The sequence below is a fragment of the Rosa rugosa genome, chromosome 7, assembly GCF_958449725.1.
Source record: "Rosa rugosa chromosome 7, drRosRugo1.1, whole genome shotgun sequence".
NCBI lineage: Eukaryota > Viridiplantae > Streptophyta > Magnoliopsida > Rosales > Rosaceae > Rosa > Rosa rugosa.
In genome coordinates this window covers 21,761,251-21,788,824 of record NC_084826.1, presented here as the reverse complement: position 1 = coordinate 21,788,824, position 27,574 = coordinate 21,761,251, and the positions used below count along the sequence as shown (strand labels likewise).

Here is a 27,574-nt window from a genome sequence, read left to right as displayed (position 1 = left end):
TTAGACCTATATATCTAGCTTATATTGACGAAATCTCTAGGCCAAGAAAATAGGAGAGCTCCCATGTTTAGTTATTTATTTTGTTTTCTTACTTGCTTTCAGGCCTTTTGTAACCAAACAGAAAAAAGAAAAAGGAAAAGAGTGACATATTTCAATATTGAAATAGGCCATAACATTGCCATATACGTATGCAAGTCATATGAAAAAGAACAAATAGGGCATAACAACCGAGAGTCAATCATTTCTTATCCAAAAAAACCGAGTTTCAAATCATTGCTTCCACTAGCTAATAATTGAATTTAGTCGTCAATGATTAGTTTTCATAGTACCGTGTCTAGCCGTATTTATTATCATCCTGAGATTGTCATTTCTCAAAAGTCAGTTCAACTGGAGCAGGGAGGCGAGACTGAGAATAGTGTTTATGATACTTGGCCATTCACATTTGGCAAGCTTAGCTCGATGGCGGACGGTATTGAGGAGCTTGCGGACTACGAAAGTCTGGTAATTCATTTATTTTTCTGCTTCTCTATCTGGATATGAGTTTTTTTTTTTTTTCTCTTTTTTTAAAAGAGGATCAAGGATGAATATGACTATATGTACAATTTAAAGTTTTGAACTACCAAATGGATTTTCGATAAATATGTTACTTTCAAAAGGATCTAAAGAGACACAAATGGGTTGCCGGGTTCTTCTCGTTCTTTCTTTGCTGGTAAGATGGAGTACAAATTATACATATACTAAAAATACGGTTTTACTGACTGAAATTATAATCCTGCCTTTTTTTTTATAATTTTTTTTATGGGAGAACAATTCTGTTTTGTATTTGTAAATTTCTACAAATCATATTCTAAGTAGCGCTGATGTTTTTTAGATTATGAGTATTCATCTATTACATATGAAACTTGGAAAAAAAAAAAACCGCAGCATTGTGCGGGTCAATTTACTAGTCTACTAATAAACCTTGAGATCAGTTAAAAGAAAGCTTAGCCAGCAGCATTTGGTCTAATGCTAATTAACATTGCTCTTTATTATAGGTTGATGATTTGCATCAGATTTTTTTTTTTTTTTTGGTCGAAAAGTAATTATATATATATGCACGCCCTATGTATGTCGTTTGTTTTCCTCATCTCCTGTCCCTTTTACATGAATAGCACGAAACCAAGATCAGCATTGGATCCCTTATACATAAACAGCCAGACAGAGAGATGAGCTTTACCCAAAAGATGTATCGAAAGAAACTTAAATGGACCACGGAAATCGAAGAAAAGCTCCACAATGTGCGGCCGTGGAACTTGAGCATCTACAGAGTTCCAAATAGACTTCGTCAAGTCCATGAGGACGCCTACAGCCCTCATGTTGTCTCCATCGGCCCTTTCCATCGACACAAGCCTAACCTAGTAGCTATGAGAGAGCACAAGTTGCGTTATGCGCTATACTTCTTTAAGCGAGCAAAAGAAATAGCACAAAAACCAGCTCTAAGAGGTTTCAGCTTTGAATCGGGCGAGTCTTCCGAATGCATGAGAGAGTGGGCGACTGCTATTTATGATTCGGACGCAGAGGTTCGTGGAAGCTACGCTGAAGATATCAGCAACATTGATCAGGAGGAACTAGCAGAAATAATGTTGGTCGATGGTTGCTTCTTATTGGAACTTTTCATCAGGTTTTACCTATACGTGCGCGGGAAGTTAGAAGGCCCTGAATCTGATCCAATTCTAGAAAGTGCTTGGATGATTGCAGATCTACGGCACGATCTGGCATTGCTTGAGAACCAAATCCCCTTTTGTATTATACTTGATTTGTATGATGCTATTAGTGGTCATCAGATACTTGTCGACAATGAGTTGCCTCCACCACATGGTCTTGCTCTTCACTTCTTTCAACCTGTGAGCCTCAAGGAAAGCATAGTAACAGAGTGGATACCCGAGTACAAGCATTTGCTGGATATCTTGCACAAGTTCTATTTCCTCCCAACTAAAACTACCGACTTGTCTATGAGGCTCAATATGGAATTGATCCCTGAGGAGCAGCGTCTTAGGGCAGTCCAAAAGAATAAAGTATGGGGATTCAATTATTGTGCCTCCGAACTTTTGGAGTCTGGAGTCGAGTTTGACATTGGCTCCAGCCAGGACCAGTTGCTGGACATAACTTTCCGTGAGGGAGTAATCAGAATTCCACCACTGTTTATTCACGAGACAACGAGTTCATTGCTGAGGAACCTGATTGCTTATGAGCAATGCAGTCTTAGTAGTACGCATGGCGTTACATCACATGCCTGCCTCATGAAGAGTCTCATTGGTTCTTCACGGGATAGCAATCTGCTTCGGGAGAAGGGGATAATCAAATATAACCATTGGAATGGAGATGAAGAGGAATATTTGACTCAAATATTCAAAGGTATACTAGATGAAGTTGTTGTCAAGGAATTCCATTTTAGAACCTTGTGCGGTGAAGTGAATGAGTACTGTACATCCTGGTTTCATCTGAGAAAACTCAAAGTATTTCTGAGGGTGCGGATTCAAAGATATATGAGGCTTCTTTTCAGCACTTATTTTTCTTCTCCTTGGAGTTTCATATCATTCATGGCAGCGCTCACTATTCTCATTCTCACATTTTTGCAGACATACTATTCCATGCACACAGCTCGTACTATTAATTAAGTATTTATGTATCTGTTTTGTTAGTATAGATTTTATTGTATATTGGCATTCCTAATACAAAACCTAGAGTCTTAGGTCTAAGTTAGAAGTGTGCCAATCATTGGAGTGAAGATCTAGTCGAATGAAAAGAAAAAGACTCAATGCTTCAGTTGACTCCTCAAGGTACTTCACAGGTAATTGCATATGCATCTCATACGTTTTGTGTCTTTATGCATACTGGGATTGATGCATGTGTTGCAATCCCGGTTAGGTCAGAATATGTGAGTTGGTCTGTGTTCGATTTCTTTAGTTAGGAGATCTTTTGTGCATTATTGCTGTCAGTCATTAAGTTGTAAAAGGATATTTATTCTACATGATTTGTTCAGTTAAGTCTATCTTTTTCATTGGGGATAAAATCATGTTTATTTGTAGAATATCTTTTTAGGATATGTCCCTTCCATATAAGGAGTCAATTAGGTTTTGGTGTCTTTATTGTCCAAAGTTTTAGGGGGAGTCTGCATATTATAAACAGCAATAAAATGCGTTCATTGGGCTTGCCTTTGATGGGAAAAAGATTGTATTCATCCATTGTGATTTAGAAAAAGGCTTCATTCATCTTTGAATAGTGATGTGCTTCAAATCGTATCAGTAATCTACTTGTTCCATGTTAAAGTAGATTGGTGAGTCAAACACTTTTTCATTTATCAATCATATACTGCATATCAAGTACTCTCGAGGTCAGTTGGAGTTGTTGATGTGCAAAGAAGGTTGAAGGTCGAGGTCAGTACCTGTCAATCCTACCAGTGAGAGCAGTTCATTAGTGGAGAAGATTTACGAAGACGTGATCATACATCCTTCAAGAATGTGTCTAGTAAGTATAGCCGAGGTCAGTGCTATTGGTTGTTTGTAAGAGAACTCGTATCTTTCCATTAAGTGAATTGGTTTTCACTAGGGCTTTAGAGAGTTAAGGCCCCGCAGTTGTTTTCCTCATTTTGAGGTTTTTACTGCGCAAACAATTCTGGTGTCTCTTGATTGCTGTGTGATTGTGTTTACCTTTCTTTTATGCACTTTATCTACACTGCTATATTCAGGGATTCATATCTGTGTTTCAATCCTTTAACGTTTCTTGCTGGAGTTTTTTGTATTAAGAAAAAGTTGTGGTTTCTGTAGGGAAAGCCTATTTACCCCCCTCTAGGCTTTTTAGTTTCATCCCAATATTTTCAATTGGCATCAGAGCGGGTTACTAAGGTTTCTTAGTAAGATTCGTGGGAGGGATGGAACGAGATCGAGCCTTGGGTTCAATCAACAGTCCACCTTGGTTTGATGGGGAAGATTATTCCCAATGGAAAATTATGATGAGAGCATTTTTGTACTCTCAAGATGAAAATATGTGGAAGATTGTTGAGACAGGGTGGGTTCATCCAACCAAACCTGAAAATTCTAAGGCTATTGAGTCTTCGGGGGCCAAAATGATTCCTAAACCAAGGGAAGAGTGGAGTACGGAAGAGGTCCGTGATTGTAATCATGATTTTAAGGCTAGGAATAGTTTATTCACTGCCTTATCAAAAAAGGAAAGGGTTAGGATTAGTCATTGTGAGACTGCCAAGAAAGCTTGGGATCTTCTCCAGGTTACTTATGAGGGCAATAAGAGAGTTAGAGCACAAAAGCTTCAGAGGTTGGTCCTAGAATTTGAGAACATGACAATGGGGAACGATGAGTCAGTTGATGACTTTCATGCTAGACTTATCAATGTGACAAGTCAGTGTCATAGCTTAGGTGACCCGTTTGAAGAACATCGTATTGTTAAGAAGTTCCTTAGATCTCTTCCACCTAGCTTTCAGTCCAAGCAAACAGCCATAGAGGAAGCTCAGGATATTGACACCTATTCTCTAGATGAACTTGTAGGCAATCTCAAAACGTTTGAGATGAGAATTAAACCAGAAAAAAATGTGAAAAATATAGCATTTAACTCTGTCAAAAAGGAAGAAGATGTTGAGGTTAGCACTGAAGATTTGGATTACTTGACAAAACAGTTCAAGAAATTCTTTAAGTCTAGGAACTCCTCTGGTCAAGGGTCAAAAAGTGTTTCTGAGTCTAATTCAAAACAAGGTCAAGCTTCTGACAACTCCTATGGGAGGAACTCCAAAAATAGTAAATATCCCCAAAAGAAAAACTTTAGTGAAAAACCTAAATGTTTTGAGTGTGGTGGGATTGGTCATTTAGCGATTGATTGTGGAAACAAAAGGTACAACTCACGTGTGGGTAAAGCCTTAAGGTCCACTTGGAGTGATAGTGAGTCTGATACTCACTCTGAAAATGAAGAAGAGAACATTGCACTTACCTCAACTCTTCATAATGAATCATCTGATGAATCAGACGATGAGGAGCATTCAGATGAAGCGATGAATGGTAAGTACAAGGAGCTTTATGAAGCCTCAAGACAAATCCTTAAGAAAAATGAAAAATTGAGTGAAGAGATTGTTTTGATTAAGAGAGAGAAAACGGAGGTTGAAGAGAGATTGGAGTCTAGTGTCAAAAAATGGGAGGTTGAAAGGTCTGACTTCGTTAGTCAAATCAAGGTTTTAGAAGAAAATTTGAATGCTCAGGCCACTCTTGCTGGCTCACTTGCTTCTGAAAAATTAAGCCTTGAACTTGAGTTGAAAGAGTCTCAGCAAAAGTTTTCTAAATTCTCAATTGGGTCAGACAAAGTGTCTAGAATGATTGGGATGGGAAAATCTGAAGGTGACAAAAAGGGCATAGGTTTTAGTTCTGGTGAGAGCTCTAAATCTTTGAAATTTGTGAAGAGTTCAGGTTTCCTTCAACCTGAAAATGTCAATGATAGAAGAGGCAGAGAGTTCAGTTCTAGTGAGCATGATAGACATTCAGGTTTAGCAAAGAATTATGTTCTTCCTCAACTTGGATATCATTCTTTGTCTAGAAAGTTCACCCCTATTTGTCACCATTGTGGAACTCCAGGTCACATCAGACCTAAGTGTAACTATCTTCGGAGAAATGCACAAAGGGTCTAGACACCTAGAAAGAGTAATCAAAACCTCTCTCTGCAGACAAAGTTGAAAGAACACTTGAGAGAAATTGGCAGGATTGCTCACTTGGTTTCAATCCCAGCGTCCTGTATGCCTCAGATGAAACAAATTTGGAAAAGAAAAGAATCTCATCACCCTACGTTTTCTCGTACAGGTGATTGAACTTCCCTCTGTGTTTTTGCATAGGTAACATGTTCTATTTTAGTGTCCATGTAGTGTAGATGCATAAGTAAGTGATTTGCTGTTTATTTTTTAGGATTGCATATAGGACTTCAATCCTGAACAGGACTACATCAGTCTAAATGCTTTGTTATTTTTTTTTCAGGATTTTTCATGTCTTTTAAGTTTTGTTTTTCTTAAAGAGTCTTTTCTAGCTGGCATGAGTTGTATGCATTCTATTTTTGAAAAAAAAAAAGAAAAGGTGTTATGTTCATTAGTTCATCTTGCATTCTTTTTTACTTTTTCTTGCATATTGCATTCGCATAGGGGGAGCTTGGTTCAAAGAAGTTTTAATGTTTCAATGATGTATAATCCGCTGCACAATCTTGTTTGGTTATCCTTGTTTGATGGTCACTTGCTTGATGAAATTGGTTGCCATGATGTATTTTGTTGATCAATATTCATTGCTAACTAATTAGTTTTGTGTATCTTGGCTATGCTAATCTATACCATACTATGCTTCATGGGTGTTTTGTTTGTGAGTGTTAAAGTGATGCAGGTCCAACAAATGATAAATGAGACACTCAACTTGTAGATTAATCGGTCTCATGACCTTGTGAAGAAATCGATGATGAACAAGAGTTATAGAAATCAAGATCAAGAATGCCAGATAAGGGGACATGAAGAGGTCATAGATTACGTGGTTATGAACAATTGGAGCAATGAGAGATTTTGGAGGAAGCAAATGGTCAAAGTTTATATGGTCATCCTCCAGGGAAGTAAACTATCTTATCATCTTGTGTGATAATCTGAGTCTCATTAATATAATGATATCTCTAAGAATCCAGTTCAACATTCTTGCATAAAGCACATTGATATGAGAAAACATTTTATTTGTGACATGATTGAGAGATATTTTCTGGAACTTGTGTTCGTGCCTTCCGAACATCAATTGATTGATCTTTCTACAAACCTTTAGACAATGCTCGTGTTGAGTCACCTAGAAATGCTATTGGAGTGTGTTCTCAGGACTGATAGTCTGATACTCTCCCTCAATAGGTTCATCTGCATTTATAGCTTCTGCATGTTCATTGTGTGCCTTCATTTAGATTAGATGAAAAAAAAAAAAAAAATAGTTTCAGCATAATGCAATTGTCTCTACTAGGATTGCATGTGAGATTTCAATCCTGAAGTGCTTGGTGGAAAATTGATCTTAGATTGAGATCGTTGATTCTTGCTCTCCTTTTCGATCGTGGGTCCGGGTTGTAGGGCACTATATGTTCTTCTTTCTACCTTGGGTATTTAGTCAAAGATTAAGGCTAGCTCATTCTTCCAAACTTTGCTATATTCACTTGCACACTTAAGTCTTTTGTGGGGGTAACAACTTGTTCTACGTGATCTGGGATTAGTCCTTCACAAACTATGCTCTTTTTGGTATTCGTAATTCTATGCTCCTTTGAAAAATATATATATATATATATATATATATATATATATATATATATATATATATATATATATATATATATATTCATTGCAATATGGAGCTTGGCCAGGCTATTTCTAAAGTAAACAGGCCTCGGTCGTGACGAACGATATGAGGATTGGGAAGAAACAGGAATGGCTTGGTCTCCCGGTGGTTTATCTTGTTGCTTTTAAACGACTCGAGTTGATGTGTCCTTTGGAGTGTCCTTGTTACACTTAGTGCCCTAAAACCAACTGGTTTGGGAGCCACTGACATAAGGCTCACTATATGAGTCGCAGCACAAAAAGAAAAAGAAAAAAATGTGTCTCTGAATAATGTGTGGAAGGCTTCAAAAGAAAATATATGTACCCACACGGTGATATAAGGAGGACTTGAGGAAAGAAGAGTAGTGTTTGCTGTTGAACCCTAATTCTGGTTGATCCTAGTTTAAGTTGAAGCCCCATATTGACTTCTGTTCACTTTTCCACAAAGTTAAGAGATGCTTTGGCCCAAGTCTGTGTCTAAATGCTTGTTGTTCAAGATTACTGTGTAGTGTTACTTATGCTTGGGTCATTGTTGTCTTTGAGAAGTCATCGAATCACTTTCTCTAAATGCTTTGCTTTTTCTTTTCCTTTCACTTCTGCGACTAATCTCACCTCATTGTGTGTTATCATGATCATGATCTTTTTTTTTATTCATTCTGTCTAGATGAATCGATTACGGGGGAGTATGAGTACTACTTGTTAATTTTCACGTTTCTGGGTGATTCAAAATGAGTGTTGGATGAATGTTGATTGCATCTATATATGAATTGGGAGTTTTGGTACGGTTTCATGCCTCTTAATCAACATGTTCAGGTTTCTTATGGCATCGTTCTCTCATGCGATAGTATTGAATACGGTTCTTGTGGTTTATAGCTCAGAGTTTACCATCTATTGTTCATAGTCTTTCGCTGCATGAGGTGATGGTAATTCTATCTTGTTGGTGCCCTTTGTCATTCCTAGACAAAAAGGGGGAGAAGTTGGGCTAATTCTATGTGTTACATGCTTTTCACTGGTTTGTTTGTTAAAAGTGTTTCAGGAATGATCAATGATGAATTGCATTGAAGAACATCAGTGGTGGATTGGATTGAAGTAGGAAGAGCATAGTTCAAGAGAGTTATTGTTGTCTCTTTGATGTGAGGTCTTTGACAATTGGTGGTTTGTATTAGTGTTTTGTATAGGAATGCCAAAGGGGGAGATTGTTAGTATAGATTTTATTGTATATTGGCATTCCTAATACAAAACCTAGAGTCTTAGGTCTAAGTTAGAAGTGTGCCAATCATTGGAGTGAAGATCTAGTCGAATGAAAAGAAAAAGACTCAATGCTTCAGTTGACTCCTCAAGGTACTTCACAGGTAATTGCATATGCATCTCATACGTTTTGTGTCTTTATGCATACTGGGATTGATGCATGTGTTGCAATCCCGGTTAGGTCAGAATATGTGAGTTGGTCTGTGTTCGATTTCTTTAGTTAGGAGATCTTTTGTGCATTATTGCTGTCAGTCATTAAGTTGTAAAAGGATATTTATTCTACATGATTTGTTCAGTTAAGTCTATCTTTTTCATTGGGGATAAAATCATGTTTATTTGTAGAATATCTTTTTAGGATATGTCCCTTCCATATAAGGAGTCAATTAGGTTTTGGTGTCTTTATTGTCCAAAGTTTTAGGGGGAGTCTGCATATTATAAACAGCAATAAAATGCGTTCATTGGGCTTGCCTTTGATGGGAAAAAGATTGTATTCATCCATTGTGATTTAGAAAAAGGCTTCATTCATCTTTGAATAGTGATGTGCTTCAAATCGTATCAGTAATCTACTTGTTCCATGTTAAAGTAGATTGGTGAGTCAAACACTTTTTCATTTATCAATCATATACTGCATATCAAGTACTCTCGAGGTCAGTTGGAGTTGTTGATGTGCAAAGAAGGTTGAAGGTCGAGGTCAGTACCTGTCAATCCTACCAGTGAGAGCAGTTCATTAGTGGAGAAGATTTACGAAGACGTGATCATACATCCTTCAAGAATGTGTCTAGTAAGTATAGCCGAGGTCAGTGCTATTGGTTGTTTGTAAGAGAACTCGTATCTTTCCATTAAGTGAATTGGTTTTCACTAGGGCTTTAGAGAGTTAAGGCCCCGCAGTTGTTTTCCTCATTTTGAGGTTTTTACTGAGCAAACAATTCTGGTGTCTCTTGATCGCTGTGTGATTGTGTTTACCTTTCTTTTATGCACTTTATCTACACTGCTATATTCAGGGATTCATATCTGTGTTTCAATCCTTTAACGTTTCTTGCTGGAGTTTTTTGTATTAAGAAAAAGTTGTGGTTTCTGTAGGGAAAGCCTATTTACCCCCCTCTAGGCTTTTTAGTTTCATCCCAATATTTTCAATTTCAAACATATCGATCATATATGATCATCAATGTGCAACATTCCAGCAGGTCTTGATCATCCACAAGATCCATTATTACAACACTGTTTCATGACTTCATCGATCAACAAAACCAAATTCCACTTCCATACCATTTGGCAGAAAAGCTTACTGTTATAATGATAATCATGGTTTGAGTTCAGGGCGTTACCAGTAAACTCCCATGAATTGAAGTCATTAGCTGATCAAGGTACGAAAAGTAATTGTAACCGATTAAGAGACAAACATTAACCACCAAAGGACTGCTATATGCAATGATGTTGAGTTGTATGTTCTATAGTTTGACTTAGACTCACCTGAGCATTCATCAGTGGAGCTCTGTAGTCCTAATTAATGCTTCACAGCTTCTATCCCTCTCCAAAACTGATCTTTCCATCAGAAAACTTTCAAAAAACCAAGTAGATAACAATGGAACTACAACAGCTGCCACATTATTCATACTACCCTTTTCAAGTGCAGTATTCAGTATTCACAATGCAGTCGGCTAATGAGTGCAAAAATTGAATTGAGTAAACAATTTGAGACTAGAAGTGTAATTGAACACACCTAACTAAATGAGAAGAGCTTCTTTCAATAGTACTACAGGATCAATTGAGGAAATCATTCTTTCATTTGAACCTCATGTTTTGAAGGAAATATCGCCGATAGATTGGACACACACGGCGATAAGCTTCATCTCTGTAGCGGTCCGCTGTTCGGTTAAACCCTTAAGCCTCAAAATGCCGCCGTCTGGTATCGCCTATTAACAAGTTCTTTTGGTGCACCATTTACAGTTAGGTTTCCGAAACTCATGGCAGCAGACTACAGCGAACTCCATCGAACAAAGTAAGCCTCATCCTTTTCCAAGCTTTCTATTTCAACTTAGATTTTCACTTTTCAGACGCTCTGTATTTGAAAGTTAATAGCTTTCTCGGCTTATTGATGTAATTGGGTTACTTGGTTTTTTTTTTTTTGCTCGGTGAATTAATCGTTTTCATGTTTGGCTTATTTGGTACTTATGCTAATTCTATAGTAGGAAGCTCAGAAGCTGTTGAAAATTGAAAAGTTGGGGGAGTAATTATGGTTGCTAACTTGCTATTGGGTCTGCAGCATTGCCATTGAGACGATCTGGAAGCTCGATGGAGGACAACGGGTCGTATAAACGGGGTAGGAAGAAAATGGGTACGTGTAGAAAGCCTGAAAAGAAAGGTCAAGGTCGGTCCTTTGATGCTTTTTTTTTTGAGAAAATGAGATAACTTCATTCAATTATCATTGGCCAGAAGGCTCGTACATCCAATACTGTCTTACACCAAATTCATAAATGGTCTAAGCTATCAGACAAAGGACAGGTGACCTTCACTGCTAAACACATGCGCTCACTTAGTGAGCCTACATACAAGAGATCAAATCCTCACTACAAACCTCTCTTTGAAAAGTAAACCTAGTCGCCTAGAGACCTCAATTGGTGTACAACTAGAGAGAACTAAGAAGCAAATAGAAAAGAACTTAATTTCAAGTACTAGGCAAGGAGACCCGGGAACCAAAAGCTTCCCTTTGCCCTTATCTCGAGAATCCTCCGTTGTTACTACTCAAGAGGATTTGCTAGAGGCACGAAAGTGCGTAGTTCCCTAACAAATAGAGAGTAATTCTAACCTAGGGTTCCCAAAATTAAACTAAACTAGAAAAAGAAAAAACACAAGGCAGGGCCCAAAAAGGAACCTTAACCCAAACTTCAGCCCAAAAAGGCCCACAGCCAGTGCCCAAGCCCAGAAGGGCAGACCAGAAGGTGGGCCGTACCCAACCCTCCCGGCCCAAGCCGCAGACTGCCTCGCCGCGCCTCCACCTCCGCCTCCTCTGCCTGAGACGAAACCAAAGTCCGATCACCGTCAACCAACCAAAACCCAGCCGGCCGACCACCACCAGACGTCGCCTCCGCCCCTGCAAGGACCCAGCCTACTCCGAACCCCATCCCATCGCCACGAAGCATCCACCACCTGCAACCGGGAGAGAGGAGATAGAACACCCACCGATCTCAACCTCCGAGTCGGAAGCACACCTCCGAACTAGACTACCCGTCCGGCCACCCCCAACGTGCACCGGCTAGGCCAGAAGCCGTCGCCGACGCCGGAGCGCAGCCGGACAGGCACATGTGCAGCCAACGGCGTTCTAGAGAGGGGGGTTCCTCTAGGGTTTCTAGAGAGTGGTTGTGGGATAACCTATAGTCGGTCCTTTGATGCTTGTTTATATAGAATACTGTTAAATCCTAATGAAAGATGGAAAGTCTTGATGAGAAAAGGAGTCTCTTTCCTTATTAACCGAGGTTTCCTAGTGGAATATAGATCATTATATATAAATATTGATGTGCCCAACTATTTTGTTTAAAATTCAGCGTAGAATTTTTGAGCATGCAAAATTAGGGTTTCTGACACATACGTGAGATTTTGGCGATGCGAGGCAAAATTAGGGAATCGACAAAAGTTAAAAGATACTGGCCTGGAAAAGCCCCAGAGTGGGCAAACGATCGTGATACCTGCTCCTCCGACGAAGAAGGGGTTACCATCTTGTACAAATCCTTCCCAACTCGTGATGATGATCCTAGACTACGACGTTTGGCCGAGAGGAGGAGTGTAAAGAGGCGCACCCGCCGTGCCGAGATTGTTGACACAACTGAAGAGGAGGAGGAGGAGGAAGAAGAAGAGGACGCAGAGACTTTGGAGGAAAGAAGAAGAAGGATTAAGGAGAGGTTGCTTCGTCAGAGGGAGCAGGAACAACAACAAGAGGAGTTTAAGACTGATGACTACTCCACGGAAGACGAATCCGATGAGGACTACTCAGAAGAAGAAGAAGAAGAGGATGAGATTGCTGGTGAAGTAGTTACGGTGAAGCCTGTATTTTTGTCCAAGTCCACAAGAGACACGATATTTGAACGTAAGAGACTTGAGGAGGCCGAAGAGCAGGCCCTGGAAGCGAGGAGAAGGGAGCTGGAGGAGAGGAAGAAAGAGACAAGGAGAATGGTGCTTGAAGAGATTCGGAAAGACGAAGAGATTCATAAGGGTTTGATGAATCAGGATTCGGAAAATGATGATGTTGACACTGACAATGATCCTGAGGAGGATACTAAAGCAGCTTGGAAGGCAAGAGAGAGGGCCAGGCTCAAGAAGGAGAGGGCAGCAAGGGAAGTAGTCATTTTGAAGGAGATAGAGAAGATGAATGATCAAGAGAGGAGGGAGTACTGGGAGAGGAAGAATCCTCCCTCACCTCCTGCGCCACAGCCCCGAAAGAGGAAGCTTAAGTTCATGCAGAGAGATCACCACAGGGGAGCTTTCTTCCGTTCGGACTCTGATGATGAAGATGGCGTTTTAGGAAGAGATTATTCTGCCCCAGCCGGAGAGGATAAGATGGATAAAACAAGACTGCCCAAGGTGATGCAGGTCAAGAATTTCGGGCGTAGGGGAAGGGCTAAATGGACTCATCTTGTCAATGAGGATACTACTGATTGGAACAGCCCGTGGATGTGGAATGATCGTCAAAGGTCAAGGTATAACGTGAAAATGGCAGCCATGAATGCACCAATAGCAAGACCAAAAGGAAACAAGAGATTGAGGTTCTCTGTGAAGGAAGATGAACTTTAATGTGTGGTTGCCATTCTCTTTATTGGAATTTATGTAGTAGGGGTGGATTTGATCATTTAAGTATCCTGTGAGGCTAATTTCCTTGCTGGCAGAGTTGTCCGCTTTGGCTAGCTCTTTCAAGCTTCGCTCACTCAGCCTATATGAGGTTGCTATTTTTCATTATATATAGCTACAATTTCGATCCCTAAATAAAGAATGAATGTTTGGTTAGTTTTTGAACTTCTGTTACGAATATCTTCCATTCTAGTAAGCTTGTAGTGGATCAATTCGTGCAGGGAAGCTGCCTGATGCTAAAGATTTATAGGTGAGCTCTTAGATTTTTATATATATAATTATATATATTCTCTGTATAGCATGCAAGTTAATGACAAAAATACACGTAATACAATTAGGTTCTGCATTTTCTGTTCAATCGCTCTGCAGTTTACAGGTTTTGGTTACTTTCAGCTGATTATCATAGAAAACACCCTGAATTGGTGTTAGTAGATGATCTTGTGAATCGTCTCTATTGAACCAAAAGAAGACCCTAAAATTATTAATTGTTTCTTGGTTGTGCTTTTAGAAGTGTCAGTCTTTAGAGGCGATTGTCAGGGGGGTGTACATTATTTGTTTTCAAACTTAGTGTTACCTTTACATTACATTTCACTTTTGTACATTATTTAGTCAATGAACCTTGCTGAGTATTACCTTGTCTGTCCAGCCATGCCAGAACTGTTGCATTCAGCTGTGTTGGCCGTTCAGAACGGACAATCTGAAGGAAATAGCTTGTCCTCTATCCAGAGATTGGTGATCGATATTAGAACAGCATTAGTAAACACTCTGGGGTTCAGCCTTCTGATTCTAATAATTAATGTTGGGCAATTTCCTTTTAGCAAAACTATAGTCAGACCTAAACATATTGTTTGTATTGAGGAAGTAATTGAGATTTGGTCTATGATGTGTTTCAGGAAAAAGACAAACAAATTTGTGTAAGATTGTTAAACGCTCTGAATGACTGCATAGAGGTTCATCGGATTTTATTTACTGAAGTTTTGCTATTTTAAAGATTCTTTTTTCTGTTCCCCTTCTCTTGATCCGATGGTAATATACAAGTATATATTTTCTTTCCCTTAAGTTCTCCAGTTCTCTTGTTACTGATGCACAGTTGAGGACGGTTGTGGAGGGGATGCAATGATGCATTCATCTTGGAAACTGGACATAGCAGACAGACAGGAAGCAGAGAGCTGTGAAACTGGAGAGCAGGAAAACGAGAAAAAGCAAGAAGAAATCATTATTTAAGTGGGTTTAGGAACTTTTCCCTTAGAATATATTTTGTTTCTAGCTTCAGATATGTTTTCTTCTGTCAACAGGTTAGAACTTGCTTGCCTACATTGCTCGAAAGACTCCAGGCTGCTTTCTTGCCTCATTTTGAATCTTTGATGATGTTATATAAAAAATAACAAACATGTGGGTAAGTAACAATCATGTACTCTTCTCTACCACAGTAAAACTAAATAAATGAAGTTGTTTGGTAAGTTGTCTACAGGATCAAAGTCTTTGTATCTCAATATGATAGTTCATGAATAAATTGTTTTTGTTATGTTGTATCTGGTAATTGGATGGATCTTCTGCACTTGATCAAAGTCTTTGTATCTCAATATGATAGTTCATGAAGCTTTATGTGTGTGTGTTTGTATCTACATATATTTCCTTGTTGACGCACACCTGAAATGTAGTCCAATAGTCCGAACCATCCTATTTGCAGGTCCCGTTATAATAATCATTTCTGCAAGAAATTAACTGAATCAAAAACCATTTAGACATTTGCTTATCAGCTTCACTATTTCAGTGATCATTAGAAGCATTTTAATTGTCTAATTATATCATCAAATTTAGATGACTAAACAATTTACAATGGTATATATCTTTGCAAGGATATCCTTCAATGAAGAACTGAAGTATGGGTTGCTCATTGAGATACAAATCTTGGTAGTTCCAACAATGTGAAATGTGGATATCCTCCTTAGAGAATTCTTTTGTAAATGTATATGTATATATACATGGCGAAAATCTGTCGTTCGGGTGCATCAGTTCATGCTGTGGTAGAGTAATAGTAGAGATTGGTCTGCCATTAATGTGTTGCTGCATTAATACACTGAACGGGAACCCCATGCATGTGTGTGTGTGTTACACTATTCCACACACATGAAATTGTTCAAGTGCAGACTATACATATATGAACCTGAACTGGCCTATATATACATTATCTGAGAATATCACAGTAGGTTGTCTACAAGAAAACTAATTAAGAAGAAAATGGATAGGAAATCACTTTCGTTGCTATTGTTCTTTATAAAAATCCATTTATGTGGTACTGTAAGTTGTTCAGACTAGACATAATAATTCGGTCAAATATGCATTTCAAAAGTATGGTTTCCATAAACATATTGGTATTCAATTTAGATCTTGATGACCATAGAACTTCTGGTAGTCGACTTTTCTGAACCTGTAGTCTTGTGGTTTAATGCAGGGTTATGATCATACAGCTAAGGAAGAGATTACTGCCTTTTCATTTGTTAATGATGTCGCGTGGCACTGCCATGAAGCTGCTTATTATAAGTGTGTTCATTTCCCTCGATATGCCCTGTTTTAACTCATAACCAATATATGTGCCTTATGAAGGTTTTATACCTATTTTGAGGAACAGGTACTGTGATATGTATCACCTGAATTATTTCCTTATGTAGAAAACAGAGCCTCTTATATCCTTAGGTGAGTACATTTTTGCGTAGGTGGTGTTTTGAGTGTAGCATCACCTGAGTTATTTCCTTTTACTCATATTATACGTGTGAAAGTTTGTCTAATTAAATTTAGTGTGGTTGTACATATAACTTATAGTTCCTTATCTCTAGAATCTATCGAAGATGAAGGCAAAGAAGCTTTTCAATCACGTTAATTAATAGCTCAGAGTATGCAAGCTGCGTTTACTAATTGCCGCTGCAAATAGCAATGACGACGCCACCAATGACATCGGTGACGTTGCCTTCGTTTAGCTGTCGCCGTTGGTATGTTGCAATGGCAATTTGGTTTTTTGCAATGGCCTTGCGCCGTGGCCACTGGAAGTTATACCTAAACCAACGCCAAATTACCCTCAACTACAATTGCCTTGTCTATTGGGCATTTGGGCATGACTCTAGCAAATAACACGTATGAGAAAAGTCTGTCTTGCTCACCTAAGGGACTGTGATGAGACAAAATGCATCTCAACCAATTATTAAATTGAAATTTAAAAACTAAGTTTATAACAAATTAATAAAATAAGTTATTAGATTCGGAAACCTCAGCAAGTAAGCAATAGACCAAAAGGCTAGCTACTCCAAACTCAGTTGAACAACTAAATGAATCAAATAACATGAATGACACGTTTATTTATTTGAAATGAAGAAATTAATAAATCAGAGTTGAGAGGAATTAATTCCTAAATCCAACTCCCTTAGTTTTGAACTCCAGCTTGATTTTTTTAATTTTTTTTTATTTTATATTTTATTATGGATGACAGTGTAACTCCCCACGCCACCCCACCCTTGATTCTCCTGTTTCAGAATCAATTAGCTCATTCCAAGTAAGTAACGTGTCATCAACTCATCATGTGAGAACAAACCATCTCCCCCACCATTGTGTGGCAACCCCCTCCTTCAAACTATGTTAAAATTAATTTTGATGGTTCTGGCCACAGAAGCTCTACTGCTGAAGGTTTCATAATCCATAATGCTAATGGAAAACTCCTTTTTGCGGCAACAAGAGGCTATGGGAGCACTACAGTTCTAGTAGCTGAGGCGACTGCCTTGAGAAACAGCCTTGCTAGTGCACTACAACTCAACTATTTACATGCTGTAGTAGAAGGAGATTCAAAGCTTGTAATTGATGCAGTCAAAGGTGTGATCCAACCCCCTTGGAGAATTACAAAGATTGTTCAAGACATTCGACAGTTAGCCACCAGATTTTCCTCAATTTCCTTCAAACATATGTTCGAGAAATGCTTCAAATGCCTTACTGTTTGATGTTGTAAACAATAGATTTTTTTTTTGAGAAAATAGATAACTTCATTCATTTATCCATGGCCAGAAGGCACGTACATCAAATGCTGTCTTACACCAAAATCATAAATGGTATAAGCTACCAGACAAAGGACATGTGACCCTCACTGTTAACACATTCACTCACTTATTGAGCCTAACCACAAGAAAGAAAATCCTCCCTACCAACTTCCCATGAAGTAGTAATCTAGCCGCCTAGAGACCTCAATTGGTGTACAACTAGAGAAACTAAGATGAAAGTAATAGAAGACTCAACTTCGAGTATTAGGCAAGGAAACCTAGAAAAGCCTAAAGCTTTCCCTTGCCCTTGTCGCTAGGGCTGGGATCAATACCAGTAACTGCAGGGTAAGAGAGTCGTAAAGCAGCGACATTCGGCTTCTTGCTAGGGCGATGATTCTTGTTCCTACTCCCAAGTAGCTTGCCCGACTTCTTCTTCAACATCACCAGAGTGACATCCATCCAGGTACAAAGGAGGTGAGCCTTGAAGGCTGTAGGGTTGACCGGTCGGCAGGTCAGAGGCTTCCCAATCAGAAAAGATTTAGAAGACCGACGAACAGGGCCGCCACCAATTCTCCCCAGATCAGGAGCACTACCTCCCTCTGCAAGCGCAAGGGAGGCAGCGCAGCTAGCGGTGATAGCATCAATGGAGGCCATGTGGCTGAGTGAGGGTTGAGGGTGAGAGATGTAGAGAAGAAAGCTAGGAGAAGAGGAGGCGAGGGCACCGTAGAGAGCTAGGGTGAGAGAGAAAAATCTCTCCTAGGATTTTTTTTTTTTGTTGTAAACAATAGATGCCATAGAGATTTCCGTTGTTAATTATAGTCTTTTAATAAAAAAAACAAAAAAATATCCTCATCATCATGTGACTATGTTCATGTGACTGTGAGAACCTTGGACCAAACCTAACCGTATCTTGTGGTTGGAATGTGGAAACTGGGAACCCAATATGTAATGCCCATTTCGAGTCGGGTCATCTGGTTATCACATAGAAGGTTTTCCCAATAATAGTCGGCGTAGCGTAAGCGTAGCTCCAGGGCCGTGGGGCTTGACCTCTGCTACTTTCCCCCCATCTCTCTCTCTGAGCTCTCGAGTCTCATCAATTCTCAGAAAAAAAAAAAAATGAACAGCGCGATGAAAACGGCTCTCCTAAACTCAAAACTGAACTACTCGATTTATGTGAGGAGTGCCCTGTTTCATTCAACCCCTGTGTTGGATCGTAAAAGACGCAACAACAACTGGGAATCATTTGTAAGCCGTCTCTCTGCATTCATCTATGTTTATATAGTTCTGGGTTATTTTGCATTTTGTTTAAGGATTATAATCTCTGCTAAAGTTTAATCCTTTTGGCGATTTGGCTATGCCACGATCAGAATTTTTGGTTTTGTTTCTTGCATTGATTGGTTTACTTCCTGTTCTGGGTTTGGCTGTGAAAAGCATGTGGAAAAAGTAATGGTTTCATTTGGTATTGGTAATTTGCTAAAGGAGAATGTGGCTTAACAGGGTTCAATTGTTTATTAGCTGCTTATTGGTGGACTTTTTAGCCCAAGTTCATTGATTTTCTGCATTTTCTCTCGAATTAATTTAAGCATTATGCTGAAAATTCAAGCTTTCTTAATCAAATAGAGTTTGCCACATTTCTGCCTTACTAGCTTCTGCATTCACTAACGTAGATATCTCACTTTTAGTTGATTGGAAATTACTAAAGAATGACATTGAGTGAGAATATAAAAACTTTGAAATGCTGCTTAGATTTTAGTTGTGTTGACATTCTCCATGAGTGTTAGTTTGTTACCATGTGTATGCGGAAAAAAAAAAAAAAGTCTATCTGTCTTATGATTTTGTAGTCCTAGAATTTTTGTTCTTTTCCTATCCATTCCCCCCCCCCCCTTCCAATAGTGGTACATTTTGTGGAGTGTTAGGTAAGAAGTTGCGGTGACATTTTGAGAAGGGGACTGTATAAGTTCTTTTAGTGTGTCAAATTCAAATATCAATTCCTGGTTATCAAGGGTAAAGTTGAATAATGTGACTATTGGATTTCAGATTCAATGGCAAAGTAGCAAACCTGATGATTGCATTGACAAACTATCAATCATTAACTTCTAATCTTGACTTTAGAAATGTGATGTAGTTTGTTTGTTCATAAAGACCAGCAGAACAGATTTGTTACCATTTTAGGTAGCTTTCTCAAAAGGAACTTTGATACTTGTGAAATTGAAATATCTGGTCAGGTAATAGATAGAGTGATCTTTGGTTTTTATATTACTTTATACTCGCAGAATCCTAATGTCCTTTTAGTTATCCACATCTGCCGTGCAGTTCAAATCGTTATCTTTTGTCATCATGCAACTTCTCTACTCAGTTTCCTATTTTGTGGGGGTGGGGGAGCACGTTCCGGTTTAACAATATTCTTTTGTAGTATTTGTAACCGTACTTATCTTGCTAAAATTTTATCCAGGATTTTGATTGTTGCTACTGAGATATAATACACATCTCTAAACATGCTTTGCAAATCTCTTACATTAGGGAGTGAATCCAGAGATATTAGGTTTTAGAAAACAACTGGAAAAGGACACAGTTTGAATGACATCTTCAATGAAATATTAATATATAGTACATTTAGGGTTTAGATTGTTACTAACAGCTTTATTTATGAGAGATTACCAACTAAATGTATATCCAGCAACCAACATAACATCACACTATGACATTCTCCCACACTCTTAAATCACATACAGCTGACAGCTCTACCAAGATGGGTCCGACAAATACCTCACTTCTGTTAATGTGCTCTTTGTTATATTGTTTCTTTTCATTAGTTACTACTTAGACATTTAGTTGGCTGTTAGTAACGCTGGAGGCTTTCATAAAAATGTTGGTGTTAATCTTTCATACATGTCTGATTATCAGGTAACTGGCCAATTTGTTGCATGAAGGGGACTTTAATTGTCGTTAGGTTGCAGATAGATTTGTTTTCTATAGATATATGGGATGTCTCAAATTTTTAGCTTCATTCGTGTTCTTTTATTTCGTTTGGAATTACAATACTTTATACTCTCTTTTCTTCTTTCTGATAGCAATTGAAAATTATGTCAATTACTTATAACTGTTTATTTCCAGAGAAACCACAACTATTCAAAAAGGTCCAGAAGGATACATGCAAAACAAACATTATTGCGCAATGTCAATGATTATGCAGACTTCCTATTTCAGGTTCCCCGTCCTTGTTGTTAACTCTTTTCAAATTGCAATTGGCAAGAATACCTGTTATTATCGCATTCATTGTTAAGCATTTAGATCGGTTGGCCCGTGTAAATTTTGTTCCAGAAATTTTTAAATTGTCAATTGCTGTAGATTATTTTGAAGTTTCTGTGTTTTTCTTCTTAGTGGTGTCTCTTGTTGGACATGACTGTACTTTATAGTTTGGCTTCTTTTCATCCCAGTAATGACTTGCATATCTCATAGATTGCTCATGTTTTAAACTATTTTTTTTGGTCAACTTATGTTTTTAATATTGTTCTGGGCATTTCTTATGTATGCATAGGTGATTAATTAGTGACCTTTTGCAAAATTTGTCTTCTTTCTGTTTTTTGATTGTCTTTTATGTATCTTTTGAATGTTGCAGAAATGGCAGAATCCGTATGATTTGAACGAGCCATCTTCAAATAGAGGCACTTCATGGTTTAAAAAGCAATACTCAGCGAAGGGCTCCAAAAAGAAATGGGGAAGCAATCAAGGAGCCTCCAGCTGGGGCAGAAGTAAGTACTCATGCAATAAAAGACATGTAGCTAAAATTATGAATGTGAATGACCTATATGATAATTCGGGTCTTCTCAGTTGTTCCATCTTGGAAACATCTTTCACCAAATTTAATAGGAACATTGCGTGGTGGGAAATGTTTTCATGTGGGGTTAAAGTGCACTTTTGGTTGACAAAGACCACTGGTGTATGTTTGTTGGGGTTTTCCTTGTGCATCATCTCTTATATATCAGGGTTCTAAATAGGCACTTTACATCCTTGCATGATTGATGCATTTGTCTTGATTACATTTCATCATCCTTGAAGTTCTACATAATCTAAGTGCATTCGGAACACTATGTCAGGAGGTTTCGAGTTTTGTGAAGATTATGTAGATGTAGAGACCATTTTCCAGTCCAGGTTTGGTGGGAGCGGATTCTTTTACTGGTCATTTGTTAATGAAGATGATTCACAGCGGAGAAGCTCTTCAAATTACTCTAATCACTCTGGGAGATCATGGAGTTGGAGACATCGTAATGAGGAACAATACGAATCTGAGTCTGACGATTCGGAGTCAGATGAGAGGTTAGCCCTTGGATTGAGTGCTGCAGGCCCTCTGAAACTTGAAGATGTCAAAAATGCGTGAGTTATTTTAGCAGGATCTCCTTGTTTTACCTCTTTCTCCTTTTGTGCGCTCACATATGTTGGTGTTTCCTTATCATCTAATCCCTTCACACTTTCACAATTTCAGATATCGAACCTGTGCACTGAAATGGCATCCAGATCGTCACCAGGGCTCTTCCAAGGTATCAGCATGCTCTAACCATTCATTAGGAATCTTCATATATTGAATCTTGGCAGATGCTAGGGCCATTAGCCCATGCAGGCGTGGTGACTGCCAGACACTGATGCGTGTGGTTCCCTTTGTGGGGCATATATGTTTAGTTGGAAGTCACTCATGTGGCTCCAACGGCTTTGCGAAGCTCAGTTAATTGAATTTGTTATGTTAAATATCATGAGTAGTTAAGTGAGAAAGTGGATTGCCTTGTCATTATAGAATTCGCAAGTTGTACTATTTTTCCAGTGGTAAAGTGGAATATATCATGGGTACAATCTGTTACCTGACTCAAATCATTTGCATTTAACTTGTGGTATTGCAGGCTGCTGCAGAGGAAAAGTTCAAGCATTGCAGCGCAGCTTATCAATCTTTATGTGATAAATTGGCTGTGAATTGAGGATTCCCCAACTCTACTAGTTTGGTTAAACTGCAGATGCTATTAGTCTGGTAGATGTAACATATCATCGCAACTGAATGAAGATGTAGTTCTTTTAGGCTTGAACCCCAGATGACCTTCGGAAGGTTGGTAGATCTACCTTTAGGGTCACCATGGGAAAAGGTAACTGAAATTCATAGTTGAAATCTTTTAATGAAACAGCCAGAGAATAGGGATGCCTCTATGTTGGTCGAAGGGGCAGCAGGCTGGTGCAATAATCATCCAATGGTGGCGGTAGCAGGCGACTTTTCATTGCTAGAAGTATGGAGGCATTCTTTTAATTCATATGTTTATTGAGGTTGTAACAATAATTGTACTTTTCCTTATTTTCAACAAGGTATAAAATATCGATCTTGGTGAATCATTGAGAAATTTACCGAAATAAAAACAGGTGGAAATATGGAAATATCAGTATCAACAGAAGGTCAAATACATAATACAGATGTTGTTAAGAAAAATGTGTACTATACCAGGAAACTCTCAACCGAAACCAAAAAAGTATATATAGATGGGATGTTTTTGCTTTCTCAATTTAAACAAATCCTAGTTGTTGGCTTAACCAGGTCATAATGTCCAGAATCTTGCTGGTTTGCAATTTGTTGCTGCTAGATTTTTCAAAGTCGTTTTGTTTCAAGTCATGAGCTTCATTTCTCCTGCAATATCAATTGTTTTGTTTCAACTCAGATTTACAACGACTGATTTTAGTCGAACTCACTCTCTTTCTAATCCTTAATTGTCTTAAGCTTCCTCTCGTGTAATTTTGGTCCTTTTACAAAAACAAAAGTTTCGGTCATTTTACAAAAAAACGAAAGTTTACCCATGTCTAGGTTTGAGTCCCACTTCCACCAGTTTGTGGCCGACAGGTTTTTAGAGCTTTCACTCCTTTTAGGTTTGTACCCCATGTTGCAGGAGATTAGTCTGACTTTATTGGGATACTCTCGTAGACCTCAGTTTCGAATACCGATTGGATATGTGTGTCACTAACTTACTAACGTAACCGAAGTGGTAAAAAAAAAAGTTTAGTAGGTGAATAAAACTCGCTCAAATTGACCGAGTTAACGCGGGACACCACTCCATTCTGGACAAAAGCGATAGCATCTGAAAAATACCGAATACGATGCAGCTCACTCTTTTTTCTGAATTCTCTTGTTTCTCTCTAAGAATTGGATTCGATTCTCTGGTCCAATATCTTGGTCAAATTTGCTGTTACTAAAAATAAATATCATATAATGCTCAAAACCATACAGATCTTGGGCTCTTCATCTGGGTTGGTCAAGCCCCAAACTACTAGTTGTTGTAGACTCTCCTTCATTTCTTCCATCTCCACCAAACCTTTCTCTTCTTGTTCAAGGCCAACCAATTTGCTATTTCCGGGGCCCTCAGCTCGCCGGACTCGTTTCAGAGCTTTCAGCATGTCCTCGGCTCATTCCGGGTCAAACCCAGCTGCCCCTTCTTCTTCCTCTTCTTCTTCATCATCATCAACTGTGGTTCAGTCAGTTGTAAGTTTCTTCTGGTCTGAATTCAATTTCAAAGTAATGGGTTTGATACAGAATTTTGGTTTTGCAACAATTGGGGAAACTTTTGGTTCACTTGTTCATTTCACTTGGATAATTCTGTTACAGCACTCCAGAAACACAATTGACCTGACATACTCTCAGGCTGTGATACATATTAAGCATTTGAATTTTGTTTAATTTATTATGTGGTACTGTATTCTTTACAGATTTAGTTTCTGTTGTTGTGAAGGGCAATGCTCGTAAGATCAATTTCTGCCAGTGGTGCGGTGGTGCAACAAAGCATGAGGTACCTGATGGAGAGGAGAAAATAAGAGCTATTTGCACAGTTTGTGACAGGATTGCCTATGAGAACCCAAAAATGGTATGCTGTTTAAACTAGAGTTTGCTTTGCAAATGGAAATTTCATTGAGTTATGCAACTGCCAATCAAGGAATACATTATTCTGTTTTTGTTTGATTGAATATCTTGGGTGGGTTTGCACTTGATGCATTATAATTGTCAGAGTCTGTTTATTAGGATTTACATTAACGCGAGACAGTATCAGTTAAAGAATCTCGTATATGATATTCAAAGACTAATGTTTTTCTTTTGTCTCCATGTACCTTCTTGCTATCAATACGATTATGGTTAAGGTAGATGGTAGGATATTGTGTAGTAGTAGTTTTGTGGCAACTTTAATATTTGTTCCAGTTCCATGTGTGTTTTGCTGTCACTTGAGATTTATATTGTAGACTACGTTGTATGCATTCAAACTTGACTTAATTTATTAATCACTATTTTTCATTTTTTTTTTTAGAACTTAATATTGTGTGGAATATATGCTACTACAAGCTTTTGTTGATTCTGATATGATGGAAAATTAAGGTTAACTATGCCATTCCTTTACGTCTTTAACTCATTAATTTTAGAATTTTATAAAGGCTACCCTGTTTTTCAACTCAGCATTGCTTCTTAGGATCTTATGCTGTTATTCTCAAAAAAAAAAGAAAAAAAAAGAGGATCTTATGCTGTAAAAGATATTGAATGCATGTGTGGCCTTCGCTTACATATTATTGTTGTAAGTCTTGTTATATTATTAACCGTCTGGTCTGCTTCGTTTTCCTTCTTTTGCAAATGTTAAATTTTAGAAGAAACAAATTAGAATTCAAACGGAGGGAAAAAGCTTTAAATGTTGGATGTACTGTGACGTTCAGAAACTTATGCTAATCTGTGTTTTGGTCCTTATTACGAGCTGTGCTATGCACAGTTGAATAGTTTGTTTTCCTTCAAATGTGACATTAATTTTGATATTGTCTGCTCAACTGATGTTTATAGGTTGTGGGATGTTTGATTGAGCATGATAACATGGTTCTACTTTGCAAGAGGAACATTCAACCATCATATGGTCTCTGGTATGTTTGCTAACGAATGAAGTATTTATTTTGGAAAGGCCGAATGGCCAACTGATTTGGGCATTTTTGGAATAGAATTATGTCTAAGCAACCTGGGGTACTAGCAACTTTTTGTTATAATGAATGTACCATCTTGTAGTTGAGGTTTATCATCATAGTAATTGTTGGTTATTTAGGACTCTTCCAGCAGGTTACCTAGAAATTGGGGAATCAGCTGCAGAAGGAGCAATAAGGGAAACCTGGGAAGAAGCATGTGCAGAAGTTGAAATTGTATCACCTTTTGCTCAGTTGGACATCCCTCTAATAGGCCAGGTAAGTGGGGGAGCTTCTCTTTATTTATATAGAATTTCTTTCTTCACTTTCAAAATTTTGTACACTTGGTAAAGATGCTTTTGTGTTTCTTTGAGCAGACTTACATAATTTTCTTAGCAAGGCTGAAGAAAGCCCAGTTTTCACCAGGTCCAGAATCATCAGAATGCCGACTGTTTGCACTTGATGATATACCTTTTGATTCTCTGTCATTCTCGTCAATGGTAGTTACTTTAAAATTGGTATGGGCTTCTTTTGAACAACCTACAACACCTATTCAATTACTAGACATTATTTCTGTCACAGTTTCTTACCTTTTATGGGCTTATGGCTGCAGTATGCTGAAGATGTGAAGGCCGGGAAAGTTAAGTTCCACTATGGAACCATTAATAAAAGGTATGTTCAATTATATGATTTTCCAGGTATAAAAGAGTACAACGTTTGCAATTTCTGCTGTTCTAGGGATAAAAATGATTCATTGGCATTTGGCAAGACAAAGGACAAAAAAAGTCCAACCACATCTAGAATTGAATTAGACATTATTGAGTAGTTCAAATTTGATTGTTGTAAATCTTCCAGTGCTGAATATCAAGTAAGTGCTATTGTATGCTTGAATCTTGATGTTTATTTTCAGGCCCGGCACAAGTCCTTCTGACATTAATGCCTATACTTTGGATCATCATATGCAGTCCTGACAAGATGGTAATTTTTATTTATTTATGTTTTTGTATTCCCTTGCCCACCATACAATTATGTTGATTTCTGGAGCAATGGGTTAGTGTACTCCTTTAATTCCAACCTGTAGTTATGGATGTGGCCATGTATTTGTTGTGGTCTGCACATAAGTTTCCTTATGTTTTGTAAAGTTCACTATCTCAATTTCATCTCTTGTACTTCTCAATGATAGACCCACATTTTTTATTTTGATAATGTCACTGTTTACAGGTTTCCGAACCCATCTGGTCTGATAATTGGAGTTGAACTTTAAGCACAATGGAGAAGTCGGGGGTGTAATCTATGTTGAGAAATGGAAGTCAGTATCTCCAACTCCAGAATCTGTTGTATAGGCATTCATTCTCTTATTCCGAATTCCTCATAGTGCCAAGTGAATCAGCCACACAGTTGATGTGCATAATTTCAGCACCTGAAGAGGATGGTTCTACTTATTCTTCAGTTGCGTGTCAAATTCCTTCTCACGTAGAGAACCAAATTGTAATAACAAGGACCAGCTATTCAAAAATCAATGAAAATTTTTCTCCATCAGTTATTAGTTATTTTCTTGTACATAACATATATTTGATTACTCTATATATATGTAGCTGATTCTCATGTTCAGTATGAGTTTTCCATCCGAGCTTGAATTTGTGATAAGAGTAACTTTGGAGTTCCTTATCTAAAACATTAAACTGAGTTTCCCATTCAAGCTTATTTTCATTTTTTTCTGCAAAACAAGTAAACTGTTTTGCAATCTGAAACGCTACTTGCTTTATTTTTTGACTTTGTCAAGAGGAACCCAAAGGCTTCCTAGACCTAAGATAAACCCCTTCGGCGCATGTGAAATGCTCCAACTGTGCATTGCAGTACTGTGAAGCGCTACTTGCTAAATGCCTTTAAAAAGCCAAGCAATCTGAAACAATTTGCCATAAACGCAAATAATTTATAGCAGGGAGTTTAGAATATGAAAAATTTGACTTGTTTGATCATTTTTACGGGGAAGTTTCACAGTAGATTAATGTACTGATATATCAAGAAGACTTAATTCAATACAGAGATAGATTTAGTTCGACATAGAAATAGAGTAATCTCATACTAGTCTACCTCTGAATCGACTTAACGTATCCTTCGTGCATTTACCAAGATCAGTCTGAGCCGTTGATCAGCAATCAGGCGGCAG

At 38.2% G+C, this 27,574-nt stretch overlaps 3 protein-coding genes and 1 long non-coding RNA gene across 6 annotated transcripts; all 4 read left to right on the top strand.

The window, feature by feature from the left end:
* The first annotated feature begins 343 nt into the window (after positions 1 to 343).
* Positions 344 to 10,836, top strand: LOC133723614 (uncharacterized). The gene is made up of 3 exons (XR_009853150.1): positions 344 to 501; positions 10,544 to 10,595; positions 10,783 to 10,836. It is a non-coding gene; the product is annotated as an uncharacterized LOC133723614 (long non-coding RNA).
* Positions 10,837 to 12,035: 1,199 nt separating this feature from the next.
* On the top strand, positions 12,036 to 13,439 carry LOC133723045 (uncharacterized). The gene is made up of 2 exons (XM_062149882.1): positions 12,036 to 12,047; positions 12,188 to 13,439. Exons 1-2 carry the CDS (start codon positions 12,036 to 12,038, stop codon positions 13,379 to 13,381), a joined length of 1,206 nt encoding a protein of 401 aa, XP_062005866.1. The 3' UTR covers positions 13,382 to 13,439.
* Positions 13,440 to 18,351: 4,912 nt separating this feature from the next.
* LOC133723606 (uncharacterized) lies at positions 18,352 to 22,827 on the top strand. Of its 3 annotated transcripts, none has more exons than XM_062150493.1 (6): positions 18,354 to 18,702; positions 20,572 to 20,664; positions 21,077 to 21,209; positions 21,558 to 21,831; positions 21,941 to 21,995; positions 22,350 to 22,827. In XM_062150493.1, exons 1-6 carry the CDS (start codon positions 18,574 to 18,576, stop codon positions 22,422 to 22,424), a joined length of 759 nt encoding a protein of 252 aa, XP_062006477.1. In that variant the 5' UTR covers positions 18,354 to 18,573; the 3' UTR covers positions 22,425 to 22,827. The 3 variants fall into 3 exon arrangements, with proteins under 3 accessions (XP_062006478.1, XP_062006477.1, XP_062006476.1); XM_062150492.1 differs by having other exon boundaries at positions 18,357 to 18,702; positions 21,555 to 21,831; XM_062150494.1 differs by lacking the exon at positions 20,572 to 20,664 and having other exon boundaries at positions 18,352 to 18,702; positions 21,555 to 21,831.
* A 696-nt stretch (positions 22,828 to 23,523) lies between these two features.
* On the top strand, positions 23,524 to 27,015 carry LOC133721098 (nudix hydrolase 23, chloroplastic). Its single transcript, XM_062147622.1, has 8 exons — positions 23,524 to 23,962; positions 24,210 to 24,341; positions 25,295 to 25,371; positions 25,548 to 25,683; positions 25,782 to 25,922; positions 26,018 to 26,076; positions 26,315 to 26,382; positions 26,626 to 27,015. Exons 1-7 carry the CDS (start codon positions 23,693 to 23,695, stop codon positions 26,373 to 26,375), a joined length of 876 nt encoding a protein of 291 aa, XP_062003606.1. The 5' UTR covers positions 23,524 to 23,692; the 3' UTR covers positions 26,376 to 26,382; positions 26,626 to 27,015.
* Positions 27,016 to 27,574: the final 559 nt, after the last annotated feature.